This window comes from Azolla caroliniana, unplaced genomic scaffold, assembly GCF_043228905.1.
Source record: "Azolla caroliniana isolate FFs.n. ecotype wild unplaced genomic scaffold, voAzoCaro1.0.p SCAF_20, whole genome shotgun sequence".
Taxonomy (NCBI): Eukaryota; Viridiplantae; Streptophyta; class Polypodiopsida; order Salviniales; family Salviniaceae; genus Azolla; species Azolla caroliniana.
The window spans coordinates 2,192,393-2,219,989 of NW_028230455.1; the positions used below are offsets into that span (position 1 = coordinate 2,192,393).

At 43.7% G+C, this 27,597-nt stretch overlaps 2 protein-coding genes and 1 pseudogene across 3 annotated transcripts in view; 2 read left to right on the forward strand and 1 right to left on the reverse strand.

Annotated features, from left to right (window-relative positions):
* LOC147850780 (DNA mismatch repair protein MLH1-like) overlaps positions 1-3,860 on the forward strand; it is a 41,621-nt pseudogene extending 37,761 nt beyond the window's left edge. The window contains exons 7-16 of the transcript XR_015531633.1: positions 27-217; positions 326-424; positions 495-561; positions 1,608-1,869; positions 1,949-2,057; positions 2,138-2,304; positions 2,426-2,593; positions 2,673-2,835; positions 3,446-3,600; positions 3,687-3,860. The product of XR_015531633.1 is annotated as a DNA mismatch repair protein MLH1-like (transcript). The remainder of the gene's footprint in view (positions 1-26; positions 218-325; positions 425-494; positions 562-1,607; positions 1,870-1,948; positions 2,058-2,137; positions 2,305-2,425; positions 2,594-2,672; positions 2,836-3,445; positions 3,601-3,686) is intronic.
* A 2,018-nt stretch (positions 3,861-5,878) lies between these two features.
* LOC147850781 (uncharacterized) lies at positions 5,879-9,302 on the reverse strand. Its single transcript, XM_087335430.1, has 4 exons — positions 8,887-9,302; positions 7,095-7,178; positions 6,693-6,741; positions 5,879-6,461 (listed from the first exon to the last, which is right to left on the reverse strand). The coding sequence occupies exons 1-4, from the start codon at positions 9,148-9,150 to the stop codon at positions 6,367-6,369; spliced, it is 492 nt and encodes a 163-aa protein (XP_087191556.1). The 5' UTR covers positions 9,151-9,302; the 3' UTR covers positions 5,879-6,366.
* Positions 9,303-24,051: 14,749 nt separating this feature from the next.
* On the forward strand, positions 24,052-26,994 carry LOC147850782 (putative HVA22-like protein g). Its single transcript, XM_087335598.1, has 4 exons — positions 24,052-24,113; positions 25,863-25,961; positions 26,298-26,493; positions 26,869-26,994. Exons 1-3 carry the CDS (start codon positions 24,088-24,090, stop codon positions 26,383-26,385), a joined length of 213 nt encoding a protein of 70 aa, XP_087191724.1. The 5' UTR covers positions 24,052-24,087; the 3' UTR covers positions 26,386-26,493; positions 26,869-26,994.
* The last annotated feature ends 603 nt before the right edge of the window (positions 26,995-27,597 follow it).

Genomic DNA, 27,597 nt, shown 5'->3' on the forward strand with positions numbered 1-27,597 from the left:
AAAATTCATGGTCTCTAAACTCTTAGTCAGACATTGGACATTCTCTGGCATGGTGGACCTTGAGGCTGAGAGGCTAGTAGAATGCTCAGCGTTGAGAAAAGCTATTGAGGTTGTTTACGCACTAATTCTTCCAATAGCTTCAAAGCCATTTGTGTACATGTCTATTTGCTTGCCAACTGAGCATGTTGATGTAAACGTTCATCCGAACAAGAAAGAGGTAGCTTATTAATTTACATCATTTGTTCCTTTGAACATCTAGTATTTGCCAGCCAGTGTTTATAGCTTACATGTACATTCATCATTATCTGTTACAAACATCATTCAGGTGAGCTTCTTGAATCAAGAAATCTTGATAGATAGTATCCAAAAGGCAGTTGAGGCAAAACTTATGAACTCAAATGCTAGACGGACATTTTACACACAGGTGCATCACTGACCTTGCAAACATGGAATGATCTTAGGTTTGATATTGAAATATTTTCATATTTATGAAGACTACTCTCCCTGGAGCGTCACAAGTTTCTCGTGGGGAATGCGAGGCAAGCCCCACACTGAATTCAGGTAATACATTAATAAAGGGATGTGGGATTAGATTCTACCTTTTTTTCACATAATTGTTGCAGTTATATCAGCCAAAAACCCTTTTGATGCACATAACTCTCTAAAGATAGGCATCTGTTTGCTATTTCATGTTTTTCCTGTCTCATAATACATTATGAAGTTTGCACCCGAATATTAAGTGGTAGAAATGAGGTTTAAAGTTGGAACTAGAAAATAGCTTGTAAAATCTTCTTGTTTGGCCATGCCTCTTTCTACAATTGAGGAGTTAGAGCACATTGGAGGGACTGGTGATATGGTTTGTTTCTGTGGTGATATGGTTTGTTTCTGCACTCTGGTTGCTGGCATAAGAGAAAATCATATCCATTGGAGACTTGTGATATGGTTTGTTTCTGCACTCTCAAGTGAGCTTAACCATGGTTGTTGGCATAAGAGAAAATCATATCCATTGGAGACTTGTGATATGGTTTGTTTCTGCACTCTCAAGTGAGCTTAACCATGGTTGTTGGCATAAGAGAAAATCATATCCATTGGAGACTTGTGATATGGTTTGTTTCTGCACTCTCAAGTGAGCTTAACCATGGTTGTTGGCATAAGAGAAAATCATATCCATTGGAGACTTGTGATATGGTTTGTTTCTGCACTCTCAAGTGAGCTTAACCATGGTTGTTGGCATAAGAGAAAATCATATCCATTGGAGACTTGTGATATGATTTTTTTATTTGCTGGTATGTGAGTTTAACCATGGTTGCCAGCATATGAAAATCATACCCTCACAGCCTGTTATGAGTCGCTGGAGTTATGAACCCTTGGTATCTTTACGTGAAGGCTTATCTATACTTTGAGAATATCTAGTTTCAATATCATCACCAATACCATCGCCTTCTACATGCTAAGATAATAAGAACATATTGATGGAATGCTGCCAGATTAAAAAATCTTGTTTCTGTGATGCATTTGGATTTTTTAACTATGCAACTGTCCAGTTCTAGAAAGCATCACAAATAGCCTTGTAAATTCTGATGAGCACAGAAATAAACAATATGCAGGAAATGCAACTCTGCAAATTCAGAAAACACCTGTGAATAAGTTAGTTTGTGTAGATTCATCAAATCCAGCTGGAAGATTACATGCTTTTCTGCAGAAAAAGGATGCAAATCCCATGGACGATGACAAAGAGCTGACTGCAATAAGGTTTTATGTTTCTCACCATCAGGCATGCTGTACAGCTGAGACGAAATCTGAAAGAAGGTGCAGATCTTACAAGTGTACAAGAACTGTTAGCTGCAATTGATCGGGATACACATGCAGGTCTATTATGTTTTATGCAAGTCAATGGTGTATTAATATGAATGATACTGACGATCATTTGGAACATATGGAATTGTAGGTCTTCTGGACATGATAAAAAATTGTTCATACATTGGAATGACCAATAATTCCTTTGCATTATCTCAATATAAGACTGGCTTATACTTATTTGATGTGGTCAAATTAAGGTGCGAGGCTAGAAATTCTATCCAAATAGAGTACTCTCCTTGCCTCTCTTTTTTTCAAAGCACTATTTTGTGGCTTACAGTAAGGAACTTCTCTACCAACAAGCCGTCTGAAGATTTTTCCCATTTTAATGCCATGCTTTTGACAAATCCTGCACCAATAAAAGAGCTGATGCTATTAGCTCTCGATGAAGACGAGTGCTTAGGAAACTGGACTGAGAATGATGGACCGAAAGATAAGATAGCGAAGGTATCCTCATAGCCTGTGTTGATTAATCTAATTGATGAGGAACATTGCACCTAATTATCTTATCATGGCAATTGCATTGAAATGTGAAAGCTGTGTCATGTGATTCGTATTTTTTTTATAGATGGAAGCTTTGTGGTTAAATACACTGGCAAAGGCTAAGATACTGAGAGAGTACTTTTCTTTCGACATTGATGTAGATGGAAATGTATGCACTATTCCTATAATTCTGGACCAATATACCCCAGACATGGATCGTCTTCCTAAATTTCTGCTGAGTTTGGGGAATTGTGTAACTGATGGATTTTTTTCCCTTTTCATCATTTCTTTGTATTGTTTTAAATTTGTGAATTTGATACTTTGGGTTACAGATTGATTGGGATACAGAAAAAGAATGCTTTGAAACATTTTCCGTTGCCCTAGCTGACTGCTATGCCATGCATCCCACAATGCTGCCAAACCCATCTGAAAATGGGCTAGATTTTTATCGCGTTGGAAAAAATAAATCCTCAAATCCAGAAGCACGTGATAAAGGTTATTAAAAAAATTCCATTGAACTTCTATTTCTATATAAGAGTGTACATGTATCTCATATACATACACACAGATGATTAGTTACATATTGTGGTTGTATGCATGTATTGATAGCTTTTTACATCCCCTTCAATAAGAGCTAGAAATAATGTGGCATTTGGCAGTGGAAGATGTAGCGAGAAAGTTGATATAGCCCATATGTGAAGCCAAGTGGTAATTGATGGCACATCTATATTCGGGCAACATTAGAGTATGTCGGACATTACAAATGATAAATGGCCTTAATAGCTCTATTTTGTATATCACTCTTTCAGTGGAAATCTTTATTGAGGCAATACATAATATGTAAAGGATCATAGGACATTATAGATAATAAATGGCACTAATTGCTCAACTGTGTTACCCTGTACATGTAACCTGATTGAAAAATTTTCCCTCTGTAAAATGTGTTACCCTATTTCCATTTGTAAAGTGTTTGGATCCAAGAAAACTGTTTTAGAGCTTTTTTAGATATATTTACAATGTCAGTTTTGAGCGTTTTTCTTATGTGGACCATGCAAGTCGTAATACTGAATACATTTTCTTTTTTGTTTAAATGATTCACAAGAAGACATTGAGGATATGGAGATTGATGAGGATCTGATTGCTGAAGCACAGAAAGCATGGGAACAACGTTCATGGACCATAGAACATGGCCTATTTCCTGCATTGAAACTTTTTTTGAAGCCTTAACGGCAGATGGCCACAGATGGAATTGTTATCCAGGTAAAAGCAGTGTTGGAAGATTACCATATGTGGTGTGTATTTGTTCTATGTTTTGGTAGGCTAATAATCACTCTCTTCATTGGCAGGTGTCTTGTCTTGAGAATCTGTAAAAAATATTTGAAAGATGTTGAAGTTCTTTTGCCAAGTTTAATGTACAAAGATGTAGTTCTCCATGCTTTTTTGACCATTGACACAATGAGTAATTTAGATATGACAACAGAGATGAGAATTAAGTAGAATGGCTCGAAATTGTTGCTATTTTTTTTATCAGGTTCAATGTCTTGACTGTTTTTAGACCACACAAAATGGTAGATTTTGGTACATGATGGTAGAGAGATGAGGGCTAGCTACTTGGAAAGGTTTTATAAAGTGTGCTACTTGGTGAATTGTAACTTTAAAGATTCAAGTCATTTCACGTAGGATATTTGCATATATGGTAGGAAGATGCAATGTAAAGAGCAAATACAGAAAACGTAAAAATGTTTAGAAATATTACAATCATGGATTATGTTGGAAAAGTAAGATAAATTGTGGATGATTTGCCATTGATAGATTGTAATATAGATGATGATGGCATTGTGGGTGGGTGTTTGAGAGATTTGCCATCAAGCTTTAATATGTTTGTTACTTCTATTTACGATATTGGAATGTTGTCATTTGATGATTTGGTACCTAAGTTGCATCTAGAGGAATAAAATACAAGTGCATCCCAGAATGGTAAGGATTGGAATAAAGAAACATCTTTTTATGCTATCAAAATCAAGGTTCAAAGTGGAAGAGGAGGATGACAATGATAAGATAGAAATCTAGCTTATGGAAGACAGTAAAATCAACAAAACTACAATGAAAACAAATAGGCAAGTGTGAATTATAATATTAATAATAGAGGAAGATGACCAATACAAAGAGGGATCAAATTTCAAAAAAATTGGGATAATCTTTGTGGTCATTCAACTTCTAATCTAAAGTGTTCTAGTTACGTAGATGAATGGGATAAAAATGAATGTAATGAAAATGCATTTGTAGTTACTATTAGTAAGAGTGCAAATAATGCTTGGTATCTTGATTGTGGGGTATTAGTGCAATTTTGTTTGAAGTTGACACTTGTCATTTATGGAATGACTTTGATAGACAAAATGCCAACAATCATAATGGGTAACAATACTTCAATAATAAAACGCCTCAAATGGATATAAATGTCATGACGCAATTGACGATAAATTTTATGTTTTAAAACATGTAGAATTTGATGGGATGCAATTTTGGAAATCATTGGAGTATGATAGGCAAATACTTTTGTGAAGTGAGGCAAGGGACATGAATGAAGACGGGGATGGCGAACATGGGAAAAAAGATGATTTTGCCTACAAAACAAACATAAATCCTAGAGCATCCATTTTAGAATTGAGAAGGTCGACTAGAGTAAGAAATCATGTTCAAAGGTTACGATATGATATATTTATTACACAACATTTCATGGTGATAGTTAGTAATTACGTTGAGCCTAATTGTTTTAAAGATACATGTGAGAAATGAAAATGGAAATATACTATGAAAGCAAATTTTGATGCATTACACAAAAATGATACCTTGGAGTTAGTACCGAAATGGAAAAAAGGTCATTAGTTGTAGATGGGTATATAGGTCTAAATTCAATTCTAATGGTTGTTTTGGGTGTAAAGCATGATTAATAGCCAAAGTTTATTCTTAAACTTATGGTCTAGATTATGAGGAAATGTTTTCACAACTAGCTAAAATGACATTTCTTTGAAAACAATTCTAAACTGGACTTATATCAAATGAATGTTAAAAATGCTTTTCTGAATGGTATTATCAAGTAAGAAGGAACTTGTGCATCTGGATTTATTAAATAACACATCAACACCTTTCTCTACTAATTGACCAATAGACTATGCCAACCACAAATGCGACATCTGGTCTTATACTAGTCAAATAGATTAATTTTCCAACTATTTGTTTGATACATCTTAACATTGATGTATTCCAATGTGCCATTGATTTGGAAAATGTAAGGATAGATGATCAAGTTGTTGATCACTTCACCAAACCATTGCCCAAACAGGAATTCTTTAAGTTGAGAAGGAAGCTTGGTCTTCATGATCTTAGTCTATGCGTGAGAGGGGCTGTTGAGGACAAAATTAAGATATTTGAACCTCGTACCTCATATATCTCTAAGTTATATCCATTTAACACATACCACTAGGATACTATGTAGATGTTATTTTATCTTGTCATAAAAAATATGAGGATAATTAGTCATGAAGATAGGCCATGTGGAAACCATGCTCATGATCTACACTTGTATATAAAGAGGGCTTATCTCACCATTTCTAAAACACGTACATGCCACATGCTCAATGATCTACACTTGTATATAACAGGGCTTACCTCACCATTTTTAATGCACATACATGGATTGCTGATCTCATTCTTCAAGGGATTATATATACATATATAGATATAGATATAGATATGTAGCATGGATCCCAAAATGTCTTGAAACTCATAATTCAGCTCAAATTTATAGTAACTGCTTATATTACCTGTGTGTGTGTGTATGTGTGTGTGTGCACATTTACGGCTTGGTCACACAACCTCTATAAGCCTTCAAAAGGAATGGTTATGGAGATTGCAAAACCAATAAGCAACGAAATGACATGGGGTACGTCGGTTTCTTTTTCTCTCATTGCGTTTGCAGCTTTGGAAGTTTGATTGATGCTGAAGACATCCAGACCTCTATTCCTCTTATTTATCAAGTTGACGTGAGAAATGAAGAGTTCTGAGCTTCTCCATGTCCTTCTCCACAGACTCTATCAATCCAGGAAGCATCTTCATAGTATCTGCGATATACGAAAATTTATACTACTCTCTTAACACATTGTAATAACATCATTTCTATCATGCAAATGTATGTTATATTAATCAAAACACATATATTTTTCCCCAATACATTTTTTCACAATATCTGTAAGAGAATATTCTTTGTTAATATAATGGTTCACAAGTTTCTTCTGCAAGAGAATTAGTCTAATTACTCTCTTGCTGTATGTAGTTATGGCAAAAGAACTTACACTGAGATGTGGTCTTCTGAGATTTACAAGCTAATTCTTCACACTCTTTCTGCTCAGACAGAATGATTAAAACTCAGAATGTATATATGTGGAAAAGACTCATTATCTAGGAAGAATGAACTAGAATGAGCCTTCATAAGGCTATTTTTCTTTCTGATTGATTAACTGAGATTCGGTTGTTTCACTATGAAATGAAGTCTCTCTCTTTTTATGAAGAGATTTTCTGAAATGAGGCTGTGGTCTGATGATGAAATTAGTGGAAATTAGGCTGTTGTCTTTGATGATGAATTAATAGAGATTACGCTATTTTTTAGGTTTGACGATGAGATGATTAGCTATATCAAGGCTGTACTTCTGACATAGTGGAATTCGCAACAACTGTCAGCTCAGAAATTTTATAACCTGAATTTCAGATAAGCCTTCTTTGAAATCTGCAAGATCTTGATCCAACATCTGGATTTGCTGAGCACAGGACTGGAGTTCCACCTGTTAAGGATTAATTAACCCGTTTTTTGAAAAAAGAGCTGATGATAAGAAAACCCAGTTTCTTGTAACCGTAGAAATTGAAGAAGAAATATAAAACAATTATGAGGAGAAGAATTATCCTAAAGCAAGAATTGACAACAATTTTGTGGAGAAGACTTATCCTATGTGGGAAACGGGGACAGGTGATTAAGATAATGAAGAGAGACAGTATGATAGGCTTGAAGAGCCGAATCCCTAGAACAATCAAGGACTGGTTTGTGAAGCAATTATGCAATATTAAGTGAAGAAAATCCAGATCATGAAGAGAAATGCAATATTATATGTGTAAATACCATCGTGAATCAGATAGTCATGACAACCAAATCACAATGAGTAGGGACTCATTGTGTTGCACTTCAAAGGGGGGAAATGTCGGTGAAGACATCTAAGAGTTGAATCACCGAGAGATAAAAATCAGATGAAAGTATTATGCCACCTTGACTGGGAGAAATGTAAATGAAGAACTATGATGAAGAACAGTAAAAAGGGAGGTTTTGAACACATAAGAAAAATTTAAAAATGAAGAGCAATGTGATTAATATTAGCTGTATTACTGAAAACCCGGAAGCAGAATGTGTGCTCGATTAAGATTAGCTTTGCTACAAAAAAACATGAGCTGAAAGGATGAACATGTGAAGAAAATTAAAAAATTAGGATGAATGTATTCTCGATTACCGTTAGCTTTACGACATTAAGACGTCAGACAAGGAATACATTATGCTCGATGAGAGAACAACAACTCAGCAGCAGATGATGGAGACAAAGATAATGTTAATTTAAGGTGCCAGAGATAATACTTGAATTCAGGGTCATTAAAGGGAATTGTTATCGATATGCAGAGGTCCAGGACTTGTATGTATGTCGAGCAATTCAGTGAAGGATATGAAATAATGAAGAGAAATGTAGAAGAAGAATTTAAAAACGAAGAGTGGAGAAAATGAAGAAGTATTACAATATGCAGGTGAGAAGCCTGATATTTAGACATTGGTTAAAACCAAATGAAAGATTATATTCATAAAAGGAAGAAAAACAGTGCATAATCTTGAAATTTAAGCCAAGAAAAACTAGCCAGAAGCCGTAATTACTTCTAGCTTCAAAGAATACTAAGACTTTAAGAAGTGGAAGAAGCTTATAATTTTTGGAAAAAGTTAGACGATGACATATCAAAGACCAGGTGGACAACCTTGAGAAAGGAAACCTAAGAATCAGAAGAAAGCTTTGGAAACCATATGTAGACATCTTGATCAATCATTAAAACAAGGTAGAAAATGTACATATATGTACGAAAATAGACCAAACATTCGGTTACAAATACAAGGAGATGATCCGACTTCAGAAACCTGCAAAACTTAAAATGGATCCAGAAGAAATCTAAACCTTGGATAATACAGTGTATGTGTTGCTCGATTACAAAGTAATATAGAAGTTAATATTTATTGAGAACGGAAATAGTTGTTTAAGTCTCTGATAAATTTAGACTTAAAGACTCCTGAGAAAATAAATGATCGCAATACCTGTGAAATAATATAAGTCTGATGAATGAAACAACCAACCAGGAAACTTGCTATATGAAAGAAAAAGCTGCTAAACATGGTTCCGCTGAATGAATGAATGAAATGGATGGATGAAATATTTCAAGGAATGAATGGATCGGTGAGTGGACAACAACCTTGAGGCGTTTGGAGAGGCGAGAAGAACCAGAGCTGACCTCGTTCATCAGAGAAGAATAGGCGAGATCTTCGTGTTTGCGAAGTGCATGGAGGCGAGAAGAAAACGATAGCTTGATCTGGGCCAGGGAAACAACTGGTAGATGATTGTGGTGGTGGTGGTGGTCATCGTCATCGTCATCGTCAAAGAAGTGACAAGCAGAGGGTGAAACGTGTGCACTTGGAGAAGAAAGATGAGGATTCATGTCCATGGCCATGGACTCCATCGCTGCAGAGATTCGATTCCTACATGAATTTCTTCCGTGGCCCGCGGAAGGAGATTTAGATTTTCCAACGAATTCAAACAATGAAAAGACGAAGCATTTTTGTTTCGAATTTGATATATTCACGTTTTGTTTCAGGAATCATGGAAGGCCAAAACACGGTTAACCATGTGATTCCATGATTGAGAGAGAATTAGATTCTGTATGTATGAATGATCTCACACTCTTCTCGAGGAGGGTCCACTTGTAAACCTGCCTTGGCCGACTAATCTGAGTGTTTTCTTTACTACACTTATCTCTTCATATACATATTTTGATGTGCTATTTGTCTTTCACACATAAAAAAAAGAGTTCAAACATCCTTCCCGGAGGAAGGCACATCTAGCCATCATACTCTAGACTTATTATTGGGGCACCAAATTGCACACAGATTGGGCACATGGTCATCGAGCCACACTCTGGGAATTGTCGCCTCACGGAAGATTCCACCGCTCAAGTTCTAAGATTAAATTATGTGCATTTGTTGATGGTGATCTATTTGAATTACTGCCATTCCGAGCTAGATGTTCCTATAAATAGATGGGCAAAATTCATGGATTAGCAAGGGCTTGTGGAGCGACCAGACATTTTTTGCCTCGTCTCCTACCTTCCTTGCTACACTCTACAACCAACAAAACACGAGTTAGATGCTTTGGCACACACGGTGTCGCGAAGTTTCGCGTGAGTGTGTTACTCGGACTAGGGAGTAAGGAGGGGTGGAGAAGACCCGAGGTTTGCTTGTCAATGAAGAGTACTTGTTGGGCTGAAGGCTGAAGGCTTTCGTTGACCACAACTCATCGAACTTTGGAGCTCACTGCACTAGTGGATGGACGCGTGCATAAGGAAAGACGAGCACACAAGGCAAACACACGAGGAAAGGAAAAAGCCACATTCACGGACACTCAGACGCCTTCATGAGGAGGAGGGGTGCATGGGCATGCCCGAAACGCTCTTTCACCACAAGATGACCAAACACACAAGGAAGGGGGCACGAACACAAACACGGAAGTTCGAACAACTTTATGAGGAGGAGAGGTGCTTGGACACCCGAATTGCTCCCTTGTCTCAAGACACGAGAACATACAACAAGGGGGGCACACGAACACAAACATGAAAGTTTGAATGCCTTGAGGAGGAGAGGTGCTTCGGGACGCCTATTAAGCGCGTGGACCCGAATTGCTTGTCTCAAGACGCGTGAATGCACAACAAGAAGGGGGACGTGGACACAAACATGAAAGTTTGAACGCCTTGAGGAGGAGAGGTGCTTCGGCACGCCAATTAAGCGCTTAGACCTGAATTGCTCCCTTGTCTCGAGACAGATCCCCCTGCATAAGTCATAACATATCTAGACGTGGATCGGTTGGTATCCACATTAGTCGACATGTCCGAATCAGTTAAACCTTCCAATAAGGGGTGTTGACTGGACAAGCTCAACATGCCAGGCCGGTTCGGTTGGGTAAGCAAGACCAATCGGTGAGGCCCCGGATCGTAGACTCATCGGATTGGTGTCCAGATCTTAGTGTAATCGGTAGGTCGTTAGTGGCCTACGATCCTAACCTAGTAGATAGGCATATTTTTGGGAGTTAATGTCATAGCTCAGTTATGAGCATTGAAGTGTTGGGACCGTGACCGACCACAACCAGTTTCACTTCGAATGTTCGGGTGCAAAGAATCGAGATAGATAGTGCACAGACAAAAAAACGAGAAGGCAGAACAAACAAGTACAGAGATACAAGATCTTTTACGTGGAAAACCCCGAAAGGGAAAAAACCACGGGGGTCCACAAACCCCGAGAAAAAGAATCATTATAATCGAGAGGAAATACAACACTAAGAATCTCAAGGCAACAACTTATGAGAATCTCTCGGAGCGGACCGAAGAGAAGCAACAGGGTTCAGGTCAGCTCGCAGGAGAAAGCAAAAGTGAAATTTCTGAGCTTCCGACTGAGCTCAGAAATTGAGAAGACGACAGACCTACGGAAGGTCTTGGAGGAGAGGATCCTCGACTGTTGGGTGGAATTCTCGGTACGAGAAGTGCTTGGAATAACGACGAAAGAGTTCCATGACTCCATCATCAACCTCGTAAAAAGGAAGCGTTTCTCAACAGAGCCAGAGTCGGAGAAGTCAGTCAAGGTGAAGGCGGCCCACATAGAAGAGGTGGCAATGGAGGAAGCATTTACGGATAGTTACGACACAAAGCCGCATTGGGCAAGAGCGGCAATGGAGACCCCCGTCTGAATCGGGGATGTGAAAGAACCAGTGGTGGCTCTGATCGACCATGGATCTGAAATCAACCTAATGTCGATGTATTTCTATAAGAAGGGTAAAAGATTCGTGGTATGATTCTGTGCAGTGGAATAGGTTAGAGATGTGTGTTGTGTGTTTGAGAAGAGGAGAGGAGAGAGACACAACATAGATAGAATATAGAATACTCAAGAAAATGTATATTACAAAAGAGATTAACTGGCACATTACAAAGTAAGAGGAGGGTGCTTTATGTAGTCACCCTCTCTCTTCATTAACCACTAAAGCTCATCGATCATGGGGAATGTGGAAACTCATTAGTTATGTGTCATAGAATATGATTCTATGACACATACTTAATGCCACAAAAGTAGTGGTGACTTTTGACCTTTGAGTGTACATGGATTCTCAAAGGGTGTGTTCACACACTAGACTAGGTTGAGCTTGATTCTCAACACGCCCCCTCAAGCTCAACTTGGATTGGCTCCTTTCGGTGGATGTTTGTTTCGGCTGGTATCCTGTTCAGACAGTGTTTGGTTTGTACTCCCCCTCAAGCTAGACAAGTCAAGGATTGTTAGTCCAAGGTCTGACATGAATTGCCGAAGCTTGTCGGCTCCTAGGGCTTTGGTGAAGATGTCGGTTGTCTGAAGATTCATGTTGATATGTTGAAGGACGACATCTCCAGCTTGAATGCGCTCTCGAATAAAGTGATAGTGCACTTCGATATGTTTTGTGCGTGCGTGGAACACTAGGTTCCGAGCTAGATGAATATTGCTCAAGTTGTCGCAATAAAGGGGAGTCAGATCCTTGATGGGAACTCCCAGATCCTTCAAAATCCGCTTGAGCCATATGGCTTCACATACAGCCACAAATCACGCCCTCGTATTCGGCCTCTGTGCTTGAAAATGCAAAAGTCAGTTGCTTCCATAGTTGTTTACATACCCGTATTTAACATTTGTCTAGTACGTACTATACCTCAATGTTGTTCAGTCAAATATCATGTACATTTGTCCAATACAGTATTTAACGTATTTATAAAAAAACAGGTATAATACGTATTTATAAAGAAAATGTAAGTAAAACCCCAACAAAAAGCAAAAGAAAAAAAAGATTTTAGTGAAAAAGAAGCCAAAGGAAGGAAGAAAGAAGAATAGAAGAGACGATGATTAAGAAGATGAAGAAGAAGAGAGAAAAGAAGACATAAACTTGTACTGACTCTAAGTGTGATAATCGCAAAAGATAGAAGAGGAAGAAGAAAACGCAGAAAAGAGAAACCTATCATGAGTGTGATAATCGTAGACGATTCCTCAATCTATGAAGGCATCATTGTAAATAATTACAATTTGAAGTAGAACATCGTGATACACACTTACACTGATTTATAGAATAAGGGAATGTCGACATCCATATTACTACAAGTATTTTAGGATGTGAAATGTAAGTGTCTTATATATGCATTTTAGGATGTAGAACTATATTGTACATCACAAAATTGTGTAAACATGGATGTTTTTTAAATTCTAAAAGTATTTAACGTACTATACGTATTTTATAAGTATTTAACATATTAAGAAAACGTATTAAACGTATTTTTAAATTGGGAGGTACTATACGGGTATTAATACGTTATATACGTATGGTATCCGTACCGTACCTAACGTACCTAACAACCATGGTTGCTTCTTCCTACTCATGGAAGATTCCACTGCTCAAGATCCACCAGTAACTACTTCACGTTCTAAGATTAAATTATGTGCATATGTTGATGGCAATCTATTTGAATTATTGTCATCCCAAACTCTAAAATGTTCGCATAAATAAATGGGCAAAATTCGTGGATTAGCAAGGGCTTATGGAGTGACTAGACATCTTTTACTTTGTCTCCTACCTTCAACGCTACACTCTACACTCTACAACCAACAAACACGAGCTAGATGCTTTGGCATGCATGGCACCATGTGGTGGGGCTGGATGTCTGTTGAAGCGGCAAGCTCAACTAGGGCCGGATCGGTTGAATAAGCTTGAGCCGGCAAGCAACAGAGCCGGTGAGCTGGGGAACCGGTTAGCCGGGTCCAATCGGTAACCGAAAGCCTAATATTAGTTTAGACTACTAGGCAATTATAGTCTCGTAGTAAATGTCAGAAGATCGTTTGAGCATTGCAGTACGCGGTTCTTCTATCAGTCCCATGAGGACTTGTATAAATAGTGCTACTGAACACAATTGTAAAGGATAGAGGCATATATCGTTTTTGAACATAGCTTTTACGTTCTGCTCTCTCTGTCTCTCCCGCGTACTCTGTGTATTCCCTACTTTCTCTACTTCTAACGCTTCCGCAAGTAATCGTTTACATGGTATCAGAGCGCGAGGGTTGAGAACCTTCTCTGCAACCGACAAACGCTTGACAGTAAACCCTAACAGGTCGTAAAACAACAGACAGAGAAGTGATGGATAGAGGGATGGCTAGCTCGCTCCCCGTGGAGAAACTCGACAGATCCAACTATGCATCTTGGTCGTATAAGATGCACTAGTACCAGCATGGGCATGGCTACTGGAGTTTCGTCGAAGGAGCCAACGAAACATCACCTGATGCGGCACATAAGGACTTCCCAGTGTGGGAACAATCGGCAAGCAGAGTGATGTACTGCTTCGCGTCCAGTGTCGGAGACTAGCTGCTGAGCCACATCCGAGACGCCAAGACGCCGAAGGAGGCTTGGGGGAACCTGAAGAAGGTGTTCGACGCGAGCACAATAGCCCGGAAGCTGCAACTCCGACAGGAGTTGAGCAATGTCCGACAGAAGGACATGTCGGTAGCGGATTACATGGCCCAGATCAAAGAGATCTGTGACTCACTTGCCTCTATCAACGTTACCGTAGAGGAAGACGAGATGGTACAAGTCTGTAAAAAGACAGAACAGAAGGAAGAGCACTCAGGTTTAATGGAGAGCTTGAGCTTACGAAGTATACGTTGTCGCGTTGCTACGCGTGTGCGTGGAGAAACGAGGCGGGACCACCGGGGTCTTGAACCAAAGAGCAAAGAAACACAGGGGGCACGACCCGTCAACACAAAAGACGCGGATGGACACAGAGACAGGGAGACACAAGTGTTTGTATATTAACGAATATCAAATACACAACAGAGCACGCGACCGGTTACAACCGAACAGGCCGGCGAACAGATGTCGATGCCTGTTCGTCTGCGCACAAAAGGAGAAAAGGGTGGAAGTGCTACCGGAAGCACACGGGCGTTCCTTGAAGCAGCGCGAGCCTCCCGAAACCCTGCAGAGAAGAGTGATGGAGAACGAACAGAGGAGAAACGTTCGATTACGGTCCGACAGCACTTCGTCTTCCTTAATGCGCGATCCTTTCTCCCCGCGTCTCCCTCTCCTTTATAGCTTAAGGAAGGGAGCCGTCTCCCTCATTTACTTCCTACCTACCAAATCTAACTACCCCCGGATATGCCTATGTACCTAATTCCCTATTATATACATTAAAGGGCGCGCACGCGTGAAGAGCCGGTTCACGCTCTCTAAGCACCAATTGCGCTAAGGGACGGTTTTCTTCACGACATCCGCCCCCACCTAACCGCGCATCCACCGGTATGAGCCAAAATTGTGCTCTAGTTGGAGAAAACCGGCCCGAGTTCCGGTTCTTCGTCCATCGGTTCGTCCTCCGTTTCGGACTGTTCGTCGTCACTGCCCAGGCCTCTTAGGTTCGGTTCGCCGTCGTGGCGCTTCTTGAACGCTTTGATCCGCTTCCCCGCCACCGGTATCGCCATCCTCGTACCGTCGAGTTCTGCCAGGTGATACGTCTCGTTGTCGTTGGCGCTCGTTACCACGTAAGGCCCGAACCACCGCTTTGCAAACTTCCGTGTTGCCCGGTGCTGGTTATCGAGGCTGCTGTCATAGACTAGCACCAAGTCGCCTTCCTCGATTTTCTTTGGTCGGAGCCGGTGCGTTTAGTCGAACCGGGCTTTGTTCCTCATCCTCGCCGTCCGAAGTCTCTCCGCCGCTCGTTCCACATCCTCTAGCCTCCGCTCGAGCTGTCGTATACGCGCCGCTAGCAGTTCTTCCCGACTCATCTCGTCTCTCCAGTCTACTGTTGCCCGCCCAAGAGGAGATCGTCCGTTCCATCGGCATGATCGGCTTCTGTCCGAACATAAGCTCTGATGGCATGAACCTGGTTACCGAACTGTGCGTTGTCCGGTCCGCCCACAAGGCATAGGGTAACAGTCGTGGCCAGTTCCCGACCTGTCCTTCGCACGCCCGGACTAGCGCTTTGACGATCGGTCCGTGCCCGCGCTCCACCTTCCCGTTTGCCTCCGGATTGTACGCTGTGGTGAGCAAGAGCTTGACCCCTAACCGGTCGAACAGCTCCTCGGCCTCTTCGGCGTCCAACTCCCCGCGGTCAGCCACGATCTTTCTGACGCACCCGTACCGGCATATCACGTCCTCGATCAGGAACCGACACACGACCGTGGTTGTTTTGTTCTGCAGGGCTCGGCCTTCCACCTGGTTCGTCAGGTCCTTCCGGGCCAGCACCAGATATCGCATCTGCCTTACGCCCATCGGCATTGTCACCAAATCTACCATCCATTTGAAGTGGATGGCCGGAGGGTATGTAGGGTGAAGCTCGTCCCGATGTCGGACTATGGAGTGTATCTGACAGCTCTCACAAGTCGTCACGAACCGATGCACGTCCCGGTACAGTCCCGACCACCAGTACTTCCCCTTTAGTTTCTCGAACGTGACCCACGTTCCACGGTGTCCAGCCCAGGGGCTGTCGTGGTAGGCTTTCAGTAACTCCTCCCGTTCCTCCTTCATCGCCACTACTCGGAGCGGGATGTCGTTTCTTTTCTTCGGGTGCTTCCACAAGTATCCGTCCCGGAGAAAGAATCGGTACACTTTCTTCTGGATCCGGTTGGCCTCTTCCTTTGTCCATGACGCGTCCGGCGTCATCGTCCTCAAGAATCCCCCAACTGCAGCCACTCCCCGTCGTACTTGCTCTCGTTGAAATCGTTAAGCGCCGGAGTGCTCCCCCCTTCGGTTGTTACGTAACCCGCCTCGAAGAAGTCCACGCCGACTTCCTCGTCCTCCGAAACCATGCCGCCCTCGTCGTCGAATCGCGCCCTCGAAAGCATGTCGGCCATGGCATTGTCTTTCCCGGAAATGTGTCGTATTTCTGGATCCAGGGACTTGATGTACGCTATCCACCTGAGCATTGCCAGGTCCGGGGTTGCGCATCCGGAAACCATGCCGAGAATCGGCAGGCAGTCCGTCTCGATAATCACCTCTGTCCCGATCAAATAGTCTTTATCGGCCTTCACTGCCGAAACGATACCCCAGAGTTCGCGTTTAACCTGGGCGTATCCTCGCTGTCGCTCGTTGAGGACCTTCGCACCGAACTGGATTGGGAACCGAATGCCGTCCTCATCTTCTTGGTTGACGACCCATCCGATCCTGGTCGGACTTGTATCTACCGTTATGTAGATGGGAATGCCTTTCTCGTAGACAGCCTTCCGGAGCGCCAGAGCTACAGCAAGAGCCTCCTTCATCTTCCGGACTGACTCCGTATGCTCGTCTCGCCACTCGAATCTTCGCCCCTTTTTCAGCAACCCGTATAGCGGTTCGGCAACGTGGGCGTAATGCGGGATCCATATGTGGTAGAACGCGCATGCTCCCAAGAACCTCCGTAGTTCCGTGACCGAGTCACAGTCGGGCTTCATAGCGGAGATGGCTTCCACCTTAGCCGGAGACGGTTTCCGACCATACGCTCCGCATAGATGTCCGACGACCATGATCTCCTATTTCTCCGCGGAGAAGGTGAGCCTCACGTCCTCTAGCCTCTGCAGCACCCTCTCGCAGTCGTCAATGTGTGTCGCCACGAATTTCCGGCATCCGTCCGGTCCGATCGTTTCGTCCTTTTTCTCCACCGGACATCCCTTGATCGGGATGTCGTCCAAGAATGGCATGGTGATGTCCGGGATACAATCCCTCAGCACCTTGTTCATCGCATTCACCATGTGGGCCACCGAGTTTGTCCCTCCTTGTGGCAGGGTACACATCCACACTAGGCCGAGAGGAGTCCGCATCGTCGTAATGTCTCTGCTCTCTACGGCTAGTTGGAACTAGTCGTATCCTGAGTACAGATCACCGACCGAGTAGATCGACCTTCCGGCGAAGGCCTCCACGAACTCGTCTATCATTGGTCCGATTCCTGCGTTCCGAATGGTCACTATGTTGACCGGTTGCAGGTCTTGAATGAAGCGCAACGTCCCGTTCTTCTTCGGTACGGTAAACCACCGGTTCGAGTACGGGGCACTCGACGGTTCGAGGATGCCCATATCGACTTTCTGCCTCAATAGCTCCATCAGCTCCGGGATGTGAGCTCTCGGTACCGAAATTGGCTTGAGATTCCACGGCACATGCGGGATCGTGAATATCACCATCGGCTTCACGACTGTCGGGTCTACGCACCCGATCTCCTCCGGTGAGAATGCGAAGGCTTTCCCGTGCCTTCCGAGCATTCTCCGAAACCGGTCTTCTTCCGTCGGCAGTAGGAACCTGCCCCCACCGATTTTGAGCTCCCGTAGCGTTCTGTCGGTGAAGGTTGCCCTATGCAGGCCGAATCTCGTAAACTGGGGTCCGACGCGACCCCCTTGATTCGCAACTTGCTGCCCTCTGGTAAGGGTGTCGCGACTGGCCTTACCTTCCGGTCCACAGTCTTGTACTTCGTGTTAACCCGTGCCGTCCGATCCGACTCGAGCCCTGGACTGAAGTCCGCGATGACTTCGTACATCTCTTCTGAACAAACCGGTATCGTCCGGTCCTCTTTAAGGCCCTCTCCGACCACCTCTCGCAGTATTCCCAAGGTATCGTCGAAGGAGACCGCCTCCACGGCTCCGTTGATTTCCTCACTGGGCCCGAGAACTCCGCACGCCCGAAGTCGCTCTTCCGCCCTTGTCTTTTCTCAGCCTACGACGCCGACTATCGTACACCCTCCGTTGTCGGAGAAACAAAACTTCCTACCTATGGTACAAGGTTTCTTCGGTTTCGCCTCTATCGTACATTTGTGGGGTTTTCCCGGAGTGTCCGAACTATCGCGGCCCCACGCCTTGACAGCCCTCTCTAAAAATCCTCTCGGTTCTCGCCACCGAGGGACTCGCGGTTTCGCTCGTGGTTCGGTCGCACCATCAGGAACTGGACCGAACGACGCCCGTCCTGACTCTTGACCCTCGCGTAAGCCGACCCGTTGTCCAGCACCTTGGTCTCCATTCGCACTGCCGTAATGTACGGTTCTCCCAGTATGACCGGGTGCGAGGACGTCTCCTGCACAAAGAAGTGTTGGTCTATCTCAACGTCGCCGATCTTGACTCGCACGTTTGGGCAGGCCCCGTGTAGTTCCTCGGTGGCGCGCGTCGCTGCCCGTATCTTCCACCCGTGCTTGGTGTTGATCGGCCATTTCCCCTTCTTGTAGAAGTCCATGGACATCAGGTTTATTTCCGAACCGTGGTTCACCAGCGCCACCACCGGTTCCTGAACATCTCCGATCTTCACCGAGGTTTCTGTGGTCGCTCGGGCCCAATGTGGCCTCGAATAGTGGCTCTCCGCCCACTCGTCTTCCAGCGCCATGTCCTCTATGTGCGTCGTCCGCACCTCCGTCGGCCTTTCCGGTTCTGCCTCCGTCGACAGCCTCTTCCTCTTCACCAAGTCTACGATGGAGTCGTGGAACTCCTTCTTGGCGATTCCGAGCACCTCCTGAAACGACAGTTCTACTTTGCTGTCGAGGATTCGTTCTTCCAGGACCTTTCGTAAGTCCGTGGTCCTTTCGATCTACGTGCCCAAACGGTATCCGCCCTTCTTGTGGTTATCCCGGGCACTGGACTCACCGGCCTCGTTCCATTTCGGCCCGAATCGGGTTTCGTATCTCTGTGAGGGTCTGGCCCCTCCGGTTTCACCTACCCGTTTGTCTTCAACCAGAGCCTCGTAGTTATGGCAAGCTGCTTCGACGAAACCCATCTTTTCTTCGACCGGGTCACTCCACCCGGTTACCTCCTGGACCCGCTTCTCCGCGCAGTCCGCCTTGTCTCTCTTTAGTCGGGCACCGGCGAGGCCTTCCAGCACCGTCGGCCAGAACCCGGCTTTGCTCTCCTTCCGGGCCTCGCTGCCTCCGACCCGAATACCGGCTGACGCTGAGTAGTGGACGGTCTCCGCGTGCCGGGCTGCCGCCTCTTCCATCAGCCTTTTCATTCCTCCTCGCCCTTTGTTTCGATTCAGGGCCCTCCGGGTATCCCTGGCGTGCACCCGATCTTCCCACAAGTACACTACCCGGCTTCTCAAAGCCTCCATAAAGTCCCCGCAGTCTTTCCGGATGTGGCCGACCTCATCCCACCACATGCACCTACTCCCTGCCGGAGGCCGTCGGTCACGAGCCTGATCGCCGCCTTCCCTCCAAGCCTGGGCGATCTGGAGATCCTTCACCACTTGTGTCAACTCCTCCAGAGTTGTTCCCCCAGACGAGCCTCTGATCACGCCGGTCGAAGATGTACCGGTTTCGAGCCACTCTCGGGTCTCTTCCCTTCGCGCCTGCGGTATCGGTTCGACCTTCCTTGCTGTGACAGGTCCCGCCTCGGTTGCCTTTGTATCAGCCCACTCCCACCGTTTGTCAAAACGGCCGCAGACTCTTTTTACCGCAGCCCAGTCGGCCGTCAACCCGTCTTCGGTTTCCAGTAAGGAGCCAACTTGCCCCCGATCCCGTGCGTCAACCGATTTGATAAACAGTAGGACACGACTTGTGTCCAGGACAGTCCGATCGAGCGCCGAAAGGCGCGCAAAGCGTTCCTCAAACTCCCGGAGGAGTACCGACGCATTTCTTCCTTTGTTGGGGGACTCCACCCACTCCATGAAGCCCCGCTTCGAAAGTCGAAGCGCGTCATCCAGCCTGTATTTCTCCAAGAGCCGTCCTTCGAACTCCTCCCACGTCCAGCTCTCCGCCCAGACCTCGAGCACCTCCGTATGGATGCCCGGCATCGCCACTCGAGGGAATCCGGCAAGACGCCTCTCTTCCGGAATATCCCTCATCAACATCTCCGCCCGGTAGGACGCCAAATAACTCGTGGCATCCTTTCCACTGAACCGGCCGATCATACCGACGATCGCCTCAATAGCCCTGTCAAGGGCACCGGTGCCCTCGCGCGCTCACTATCCGGTCCACGGCTGAAGCCATGGCCTCTGCAAGATCCGACCCCCTCATCTTCTGCTCCTCTGCCGCCTTGTTTCACGTCGGGTTCACCAAATATGTCGCGTTGCTACACACGTGCATGGAGAAACGAGGCGGGACCACCGGGGTCTTGAACCGAAGAGTAGGTGATAGAAGGGGAAAGAGAAAGAGAGAGACGCCCGGTCACGTATGAGCAAAGAAACACAGGGGGCACGGCCCGTCAACATAGAACACGCGAATGGACACAGAGACAGGGAGACACAAGTGTTTGTATATTAACGAATATCAAATACACAACAGAGCACGCGAGCGGTTACAACCGAACAAGTCGGCGAACAGATGCCGATGCCTGTTCGTCTACACACGAAAGGAGAAAAGGGTGGAGGTGCTGCCGGAAGCACACGGGCGTTCCTTGAAGCAGCGTGAGCCTCCCGAAACCCTGCAGAGAGGAGCGATGGAGAACGAACAGAGGAGAAGCGTTCGGTTACGGTCCGACAACACTTCGTCCTCCTTAATGCGCGATCCTTTCTCCCCGCGTCTCCCTCTCCTTTATAGCTTAAGGAAGGGAGCCATCTCCCTCATTTACTTCCTACCTACCGAATCTAACTACCCCCGGATATGCCTATGTACCTAATTCCCTATTATATACATTAAAGGGCGCACACGCATGAAGAGCCAGTTCACGCGCTCTATGCACCGATTGCGCTAAGGGACGGTTTTCTTCACAACAACGCGGGAGAGACAGAGAGAGAAAACACGAGAACTGTATTCAACAACCCACTCAATCTCGAAGGACTGACCGAAGTACTAACCGTACTTCAATGCTCTTTAAGAGCTCCTACACTAACTCCCAAATATATTCCTCACGGAATATCTTTCCTAACGGCCTCCCGGTTTACGCACTCGGCCTAACCAATCGGTCCAAACCGATCCGGTCCTCGGTTTCTTCAGCCGATCCGGCCGATGTTGAGCTTGTTTCTCAACACTCCCCCTCAAGCTCAACTTGAGGCTCTTCGGGATCTTCACAGCTCCGGTTCCTCCTGGCTTCACGCCTCGCTCGCGCTCCCCCACCTATTCGACTCCGTGCGCTGCGACCCTTTTGGTCGGCTTGTCTGCTCATGTGGCCCTTATAAGCTCTTCTGTTGTTGCGGTGTCGACACTTCTTCTGCTGCCTTTTCTTCCGCTTGGGCCTCGGTTGATTCAACGTGTCTGAATCAAACATCTGAACCAGCTCGGCTACTTCCGATCGATTTTTGCTCTCGTCCGAGTTGGCTGTCTCCAACTCGTCTTCGGTCTTCTCGCCCTTGATTGCGTCATCTCCCCCATGAGTGGTTGGCTTCGCCTCTCTCCTTCGGCTATTCCCCTTCTATCCGCTTTCCGACTTTTCCGTGGGTCCGCCCTCGGCTTCTTCGGCTTCTTCTTCGCTTTCGGCCTTGTAAGAGATATAATAGATGAAGGCGATGACCCAGAAAACAAAACAATTGGAACTCGCACTATTCCTCTCCGTTTTTTAAGAATATGAGGTTGAGAGATACCTACTAGTTTTTTTACGTACACGTCCGTTGTCGTGGTTTAGACAAAGGAGAAGAATTTGGAGTGCCAGTCCTGCACACGTTTTTCATTCTTACCGAGGCTATAAACGATTCATTCATCACACCATCGATTCTCGAATCACTTTAGCGGAAAGCGTAACTTTTTCCTTTCACAATTAAGGATCGTTCTTGATGAAGTCCCGTGAACGAATAGAATGATGTTGACAGAAAAAACTTAGGTCCTCCTTTTTCTACCGTAAACTTTCTTTCCCATGCCCACCCTGTCCCACCTCCACTCCTACCTTCATAACAGATGCCCCAAAAGCATCGACTCAGCTGAACCCGCGTGCTTACAATGTACTTCTTAGTACATACGTGACTATAACTACGTGGATCTATATTACTATTATCGAGGCATTAAGGTGGACTCCACACACGCACACCCTTACACGTGGAGCGATTGAAAACGCCTGCCTTACCTTACTGGAAGGCACGTGAATGTGCCACACGTGGCTTCGTCTCAACCACAACCACGCGTGAATATAATCGACATGGACACCCATATTCGAAACTTTTATTGTTTCATTCCCACAGAATCCGTGTTGAACCAACAAACACGCTGAGCTGGATGCTTTGGGCCCCTCCTCCGCGCTTGCTCGCAACGCGTTATATAATATATGTCCCAAAGGCGCTCACTCGGCTTCACCACGCTTACAATGTAGCTCTTCGTACGTATATGTAGTCGCATCTCTTACGACTATCGAGGCTTCTAAGATTAAATTACATGCACTTGTTAAATGGTAATTGATTTGAAATAGCGCCATTCCAAACTAAATGCTCCTATAGATTTGAATCTGGGCAACATTCATGGATTAGCTAGCTAGTAGGGGCTTGTGGAGCGACTACACATTTTTTTGCTTCGTCTCTCTATAGGGCTTGTAGAGCACGCATGGTGCGGTGGTGCAGTATATATGTAGTTTCTTCTATTCTCTCCATGCATCCATATCCTTATACTTCTATTCTCTCCATGCATCTATATCCTTATGCTTCTATTCTCTCCATGCATCCATATCCTTGTTATGTATACATCCAAGAAACTCCTCTCTGCCTTTCTCTTCTGTCTCTCTCTTTTAAGTTTTTTCACGAGACTGTTTTTGCCTTGACTGCATGCATAATACATAATACATAATACACAATACACAATACACAATACACAATACACAATACATCAACTGAAGCCTGTTTCCCTTGACATGCATGCATAAAATACATAAATACATAAACTGAAGCCTGTTTCCTTTGACTGCATAAAATACATAATACATAACTGAAGCCTGTTTCGCTCAACTCCGTGTTTTGTGCTCTGTTTGAATCGTTTTAACGATAGTATAGTAAGTAGTAAGGACGAGAGGGAAATTCCTCTTCGTTTCCCATTCCATTTCATTTCTGGATTCGAAGGAGGTGAACAACCAACGCCAACCCTAAGAAAGCAACACACACACGGGGAACATAACAAGCAAGCAAATCACCAGAGAAATTAGGGTTTGTGCATCTGCCTGTATTGCCTTCTTTTTCTTCTTCTTCATCATCTCCACCACCACCGCCATCACCGTGCGCCTTCTTCTTCTTCTTCTTGTTCATCATCTTCATCATCATCATCATCATCATCATCATCATCATCATCATCATCATCATCATCGTCATCGAAGCTCAATCTCAATCGTATTCATCATCGCTGTCTTCTTCTTCTTCATTGACGCTCGATCATCCATCATGAACTATTTGTCAACAGTTTGTCTTCGCAGGATTTCTCAAGTGCTTCCAGCTTTTGTCTCTCCTTCCATCCATTTCTTTCCTGGGAATAAGAGAAGAAGAGGAAGAAGAAGAAATTCGCTGCGGGTTTCACCTGATGGAATTCTTGTTCAGAATTTCTATGTAAGTTTGCAGTCTTTGCTTAAATGACATCTCATATGTTCTGCCTGCTGGACTTCTTGTTTCCCCTGATGGACTTCTCGTTCAGAACTCGTAATTCCTACGTAAGTTCACAATCTGTGCTTCAATGACATCTCATGAGTTCTGCCTGATGGATTTCTTGTTTCACCTAATGGACTTCTAGTTCAGAATTCCTATGTAAGTTCACAGTCTATGCTTCAATGACATGTCATGAGTTCTACCTGATGGACTTCTCGTTTAGAATTTCGATGTAAGCTCACAGTCTTTGTTTCGATTACACCTGGTGAGATTACATGAGAGATCAAAATCTCTTTCCTTGATTCCTTAATCTCATCTTGTTTCATCACAGCCTCTCTTTCTATAAGACATCACGTTTACATGAGAAATTTGCATATCAGAACACAGTTTTCCTTCGTTTGGTGAAGAAATGACAAGGAAACTGTGAATCTCTCTCTCTCTCTCTCTCTCTCTCTGCCAATCTATCCAACTTCTTGCTCCCAGATCCATGTCAGAGCGCAACTTTCCTTTCCTGGAATAATTCTCTTCATTTTTCAAATAACTTACAAGGAAATGTGAATCGATGTGTCGCTAGTGTCTCTCTCCCTCATCTCTCCTCTTTCTCCTAACTTTTTTCCTTGATTCTCGAATCTCATGAAAGGTCCTGTTTAATCACAATCACTTTTGCCTGCACAGTTTTGTCCTTCGTCTTATGAACAAATGATAAGGGAACGGTGAATCTTGGACGGATGAAAATTGCTCTGTCGCTCTCACATAATTTCTAGCAAATCTAATGGACTTGTTTCTCAGAATTCCATGTTGAGCAAGCTTCACTTCAAACAATCCACTCATTTTCTCAAGAAATGATATGGAAATATGAATTTGAACTGATACGATTCCTTCTTTCTCTCCCACGCCTCGTAATCCTTCCTTCTTTCGGCTTTTTACTCATCTCCTTTTCGTCAGAACTTTGCATCATAGATCACGGTTTCCTTCGTTCCGGGAAGAAATGATAAGAAATTGTGAATCTTGAAACTATGGACATCCCTCTCTCATTATTGCTCATAATTTGTAGTGAAGCTAATGGACTTCTTTCTCGGAATTCCCTGATACAGTTCCCTCTTTCTCTCTCCCCCTTCTTAATCCTTCCTTCGTTCTGCGTTTTACTCATCTCCATTTCATCAGAAATCTGCATCATAGATCACGGTTTCCTTCGTTCTATGAAGAAATGATAAGAAATTGTGAATCTTGAAACTATGGAAATCCCTCTCTCATTTTTGCTCATAATTTGTAGTGAAGCTAATGGACTTCTTTCTCAGAATTCCCTTGTACAACACAGTTTCATTTAGTTAAATCTACTCAATTTCTCAACAAATGATGCGGAAATGTGTTTTTCGTTTGGTGCTCGTCTCTCGCACTCTCCAACATTCCTTCTTCATATGAATATGTGAGAACATGAGAGTACATCTCCCAATTTGTGAAGAATTTATATGTAATTTTGATTTTTGAGATCATGTTTTCTATAAGTTGTGCCAACATTCCCTATGCTTTAATCTAATTGACTTGTTATCGAGAATTGTATGTAAGTTACACTTTCTTTTATACAATCTATTCTATTTTTGAACCAATGATTGGAAATTCTTTGAATCTAAATATTTGGTTTTTGGCTCGAACTTGCTCACCTTGAGCAACCATAAACATATGCTGATTATTTGTGTTCTTTTGTTTTCTCAGTATATGTTTTGGATACCTGTATCCAGCTTGCATGTGCTTCGCAGCGCTTAATTCTAGCAAGCCGAAATTCGAGCATTTGCGGACATGGTGTCGATATTGGTATGAAATAAGTCTCTTGATTTGTACCATGTAATGGAGAAAAGCTGTCCTGCCTATATTACGGCAATATGTTTGGTCCTCCTAATCAGTTATCCTTGAATCTCAAAATTTATGGAGCATAAGCGCCTACTTTGTTCTCTTATATGATCTATGCATGTCAAGTGAGACATAAGTTTTGATGATTAGATGTGACTTCGTTTTATATGTGCTGCCTTTTTCCTAAATCTCTTATCTCTTGGAAGCCTGCTATGTTGATTTGTTGTTTTTTGGTATTTGATTCTAATCACTCCCTCTCGCTCGCGCTAAACATATGACAATGACCGTTTTTACTTGCAGGATGATCATGGCCGTTTTTACTGGAGTTGAGAGAGTGGCAGACACGTTTATATCATGGTATTTATCCATCGGAATTCTATGGAAGTAAGGTAGTTTTGGACATGCATTAATCTCTGTATGTTGCCTATGCAGGGTACCATTCTATAGTGGAAGTAAAGTAGCTCTCATAGTTTATCTATGGCTGCCAAATACAAAGGTAGGAGCAGACACAAACGTAGGTTATAGTCATTATACTGAAACGTGAATGAGGCAAATGTTTGGCTGTATTAAAAGAGTTACACATCGTTATGGATTCTTCACTGTTTACGGAAGCGAGAAGGAATGTAACTTAGAATCGATTATCATATTTCTCACAAGGACAACGATTCGTTTTTTGTGCCCGATCAAGTGATTTTAAACACTAATAAAGAACATTAAACCGATCCAAGCGAGTTCCGCAGTACATGTCTCTGTTAGTCATAGTTTGTTGGAAGTCACATGTTTAGTCATAATCAAAATTTGATCATTGTAGGGCTCAAAAAGTGTTAGATGTTTCATGAACTAATAACTGTTACACTATCATTGTTCTCAGGGTACAGACTATATCTATGAAACATACATAGAGCCCTTCCTCTGTCAGCATTTACAATCTTTGGACCAGAACCAGTTTCGCTTAAGGAATAAACTGGTGGAGCTATCAAAATCTCTGTGCAGCAAAGTGTTGATTGCCATGCAGCTGAAGCTTATCGGAGTAATTCGTGAGAATGCTGCGGCTTTTCATCCTTTGGTAAGCATCGTTTTCAACCTAAAACCTTTGTTGAATTGGGTAGCGTGACATGTAGGAATCCATTCTTTGATGAGGGCAAGTTGCAAAGAATTTGTATTTGTTGAATTTATTTTTGGCCGATTGTATTTCTGAAGAATCTCTTTCTATTCCTTTCAGGTCCAATCCCTGGTTTCGAGTTACACCTCATGCTGTGCAGAATTGCCTGCAGAGAATATTTTAATTCATGACCCAATACAAGCTCAAAGTTTAGCATCAACAATGGTGTTTCCGGAGCTTGAAGAGCTATTTCTGGCAGTGGCACCAAAAGATGCTATTGCTAATGATGATAAGCACGAAGTTGATTTCGAGATACTTGATTCTTCTGATGTTCGGTTGTCTACATCAAATATCTGTGCATCAACTAAAGTCGAGACACATGAATCAATGAAAACGAATATGTATGCATCAAGATTTAGGTTTCGATGGTGGAGGCACCGACATCAAGATCAAAAGACGGTCATCACTCCTTGGGCCAAAAGAAAGCACTAGGATTTG

Coding starts and splice junctions, on each gene's coding strand:
- LOC147850781 (XM_087335430.1), bottom strand. CDS start 9,150: ATGGAGTCCATGGCCATGGACATGAATCCTCATCTTTCTTCTCCAAGT. Junction 6,742..7,094: donor AAGGCTTATCTGAAATTCAG/GTTATAAAATTT, acceptor CTGTCTGAGCAG/AAAGAGTGTGAAGAATTAGC. Junction 6,462..6,692: donor TCAGAAGACCACATCTCAGT/GTAAGTTCTTTT, acceptor CGTATATCGCAG/ATACTATGAAGATGCTTCCT.
- LOC147850782 (XM_087335598.1), top strand. CDS start 24,088: ATGGAATTCTTGTTCAGAATTTCTAT. Junction 24,114..25,862: donor TTCTTGTTCAGAATTTCTAT/GTAAGTTTGCAG, acceptor TTGTTTTCTCAG/TATATGTTTTGGATACCTGT. Junction 25,962..26,297: donor CGGACATGGTGTCGATATTG/GTATGAAATAAG, acceptor TTTTACTTGCAG/GATGATCATGGCCGTTTTTA.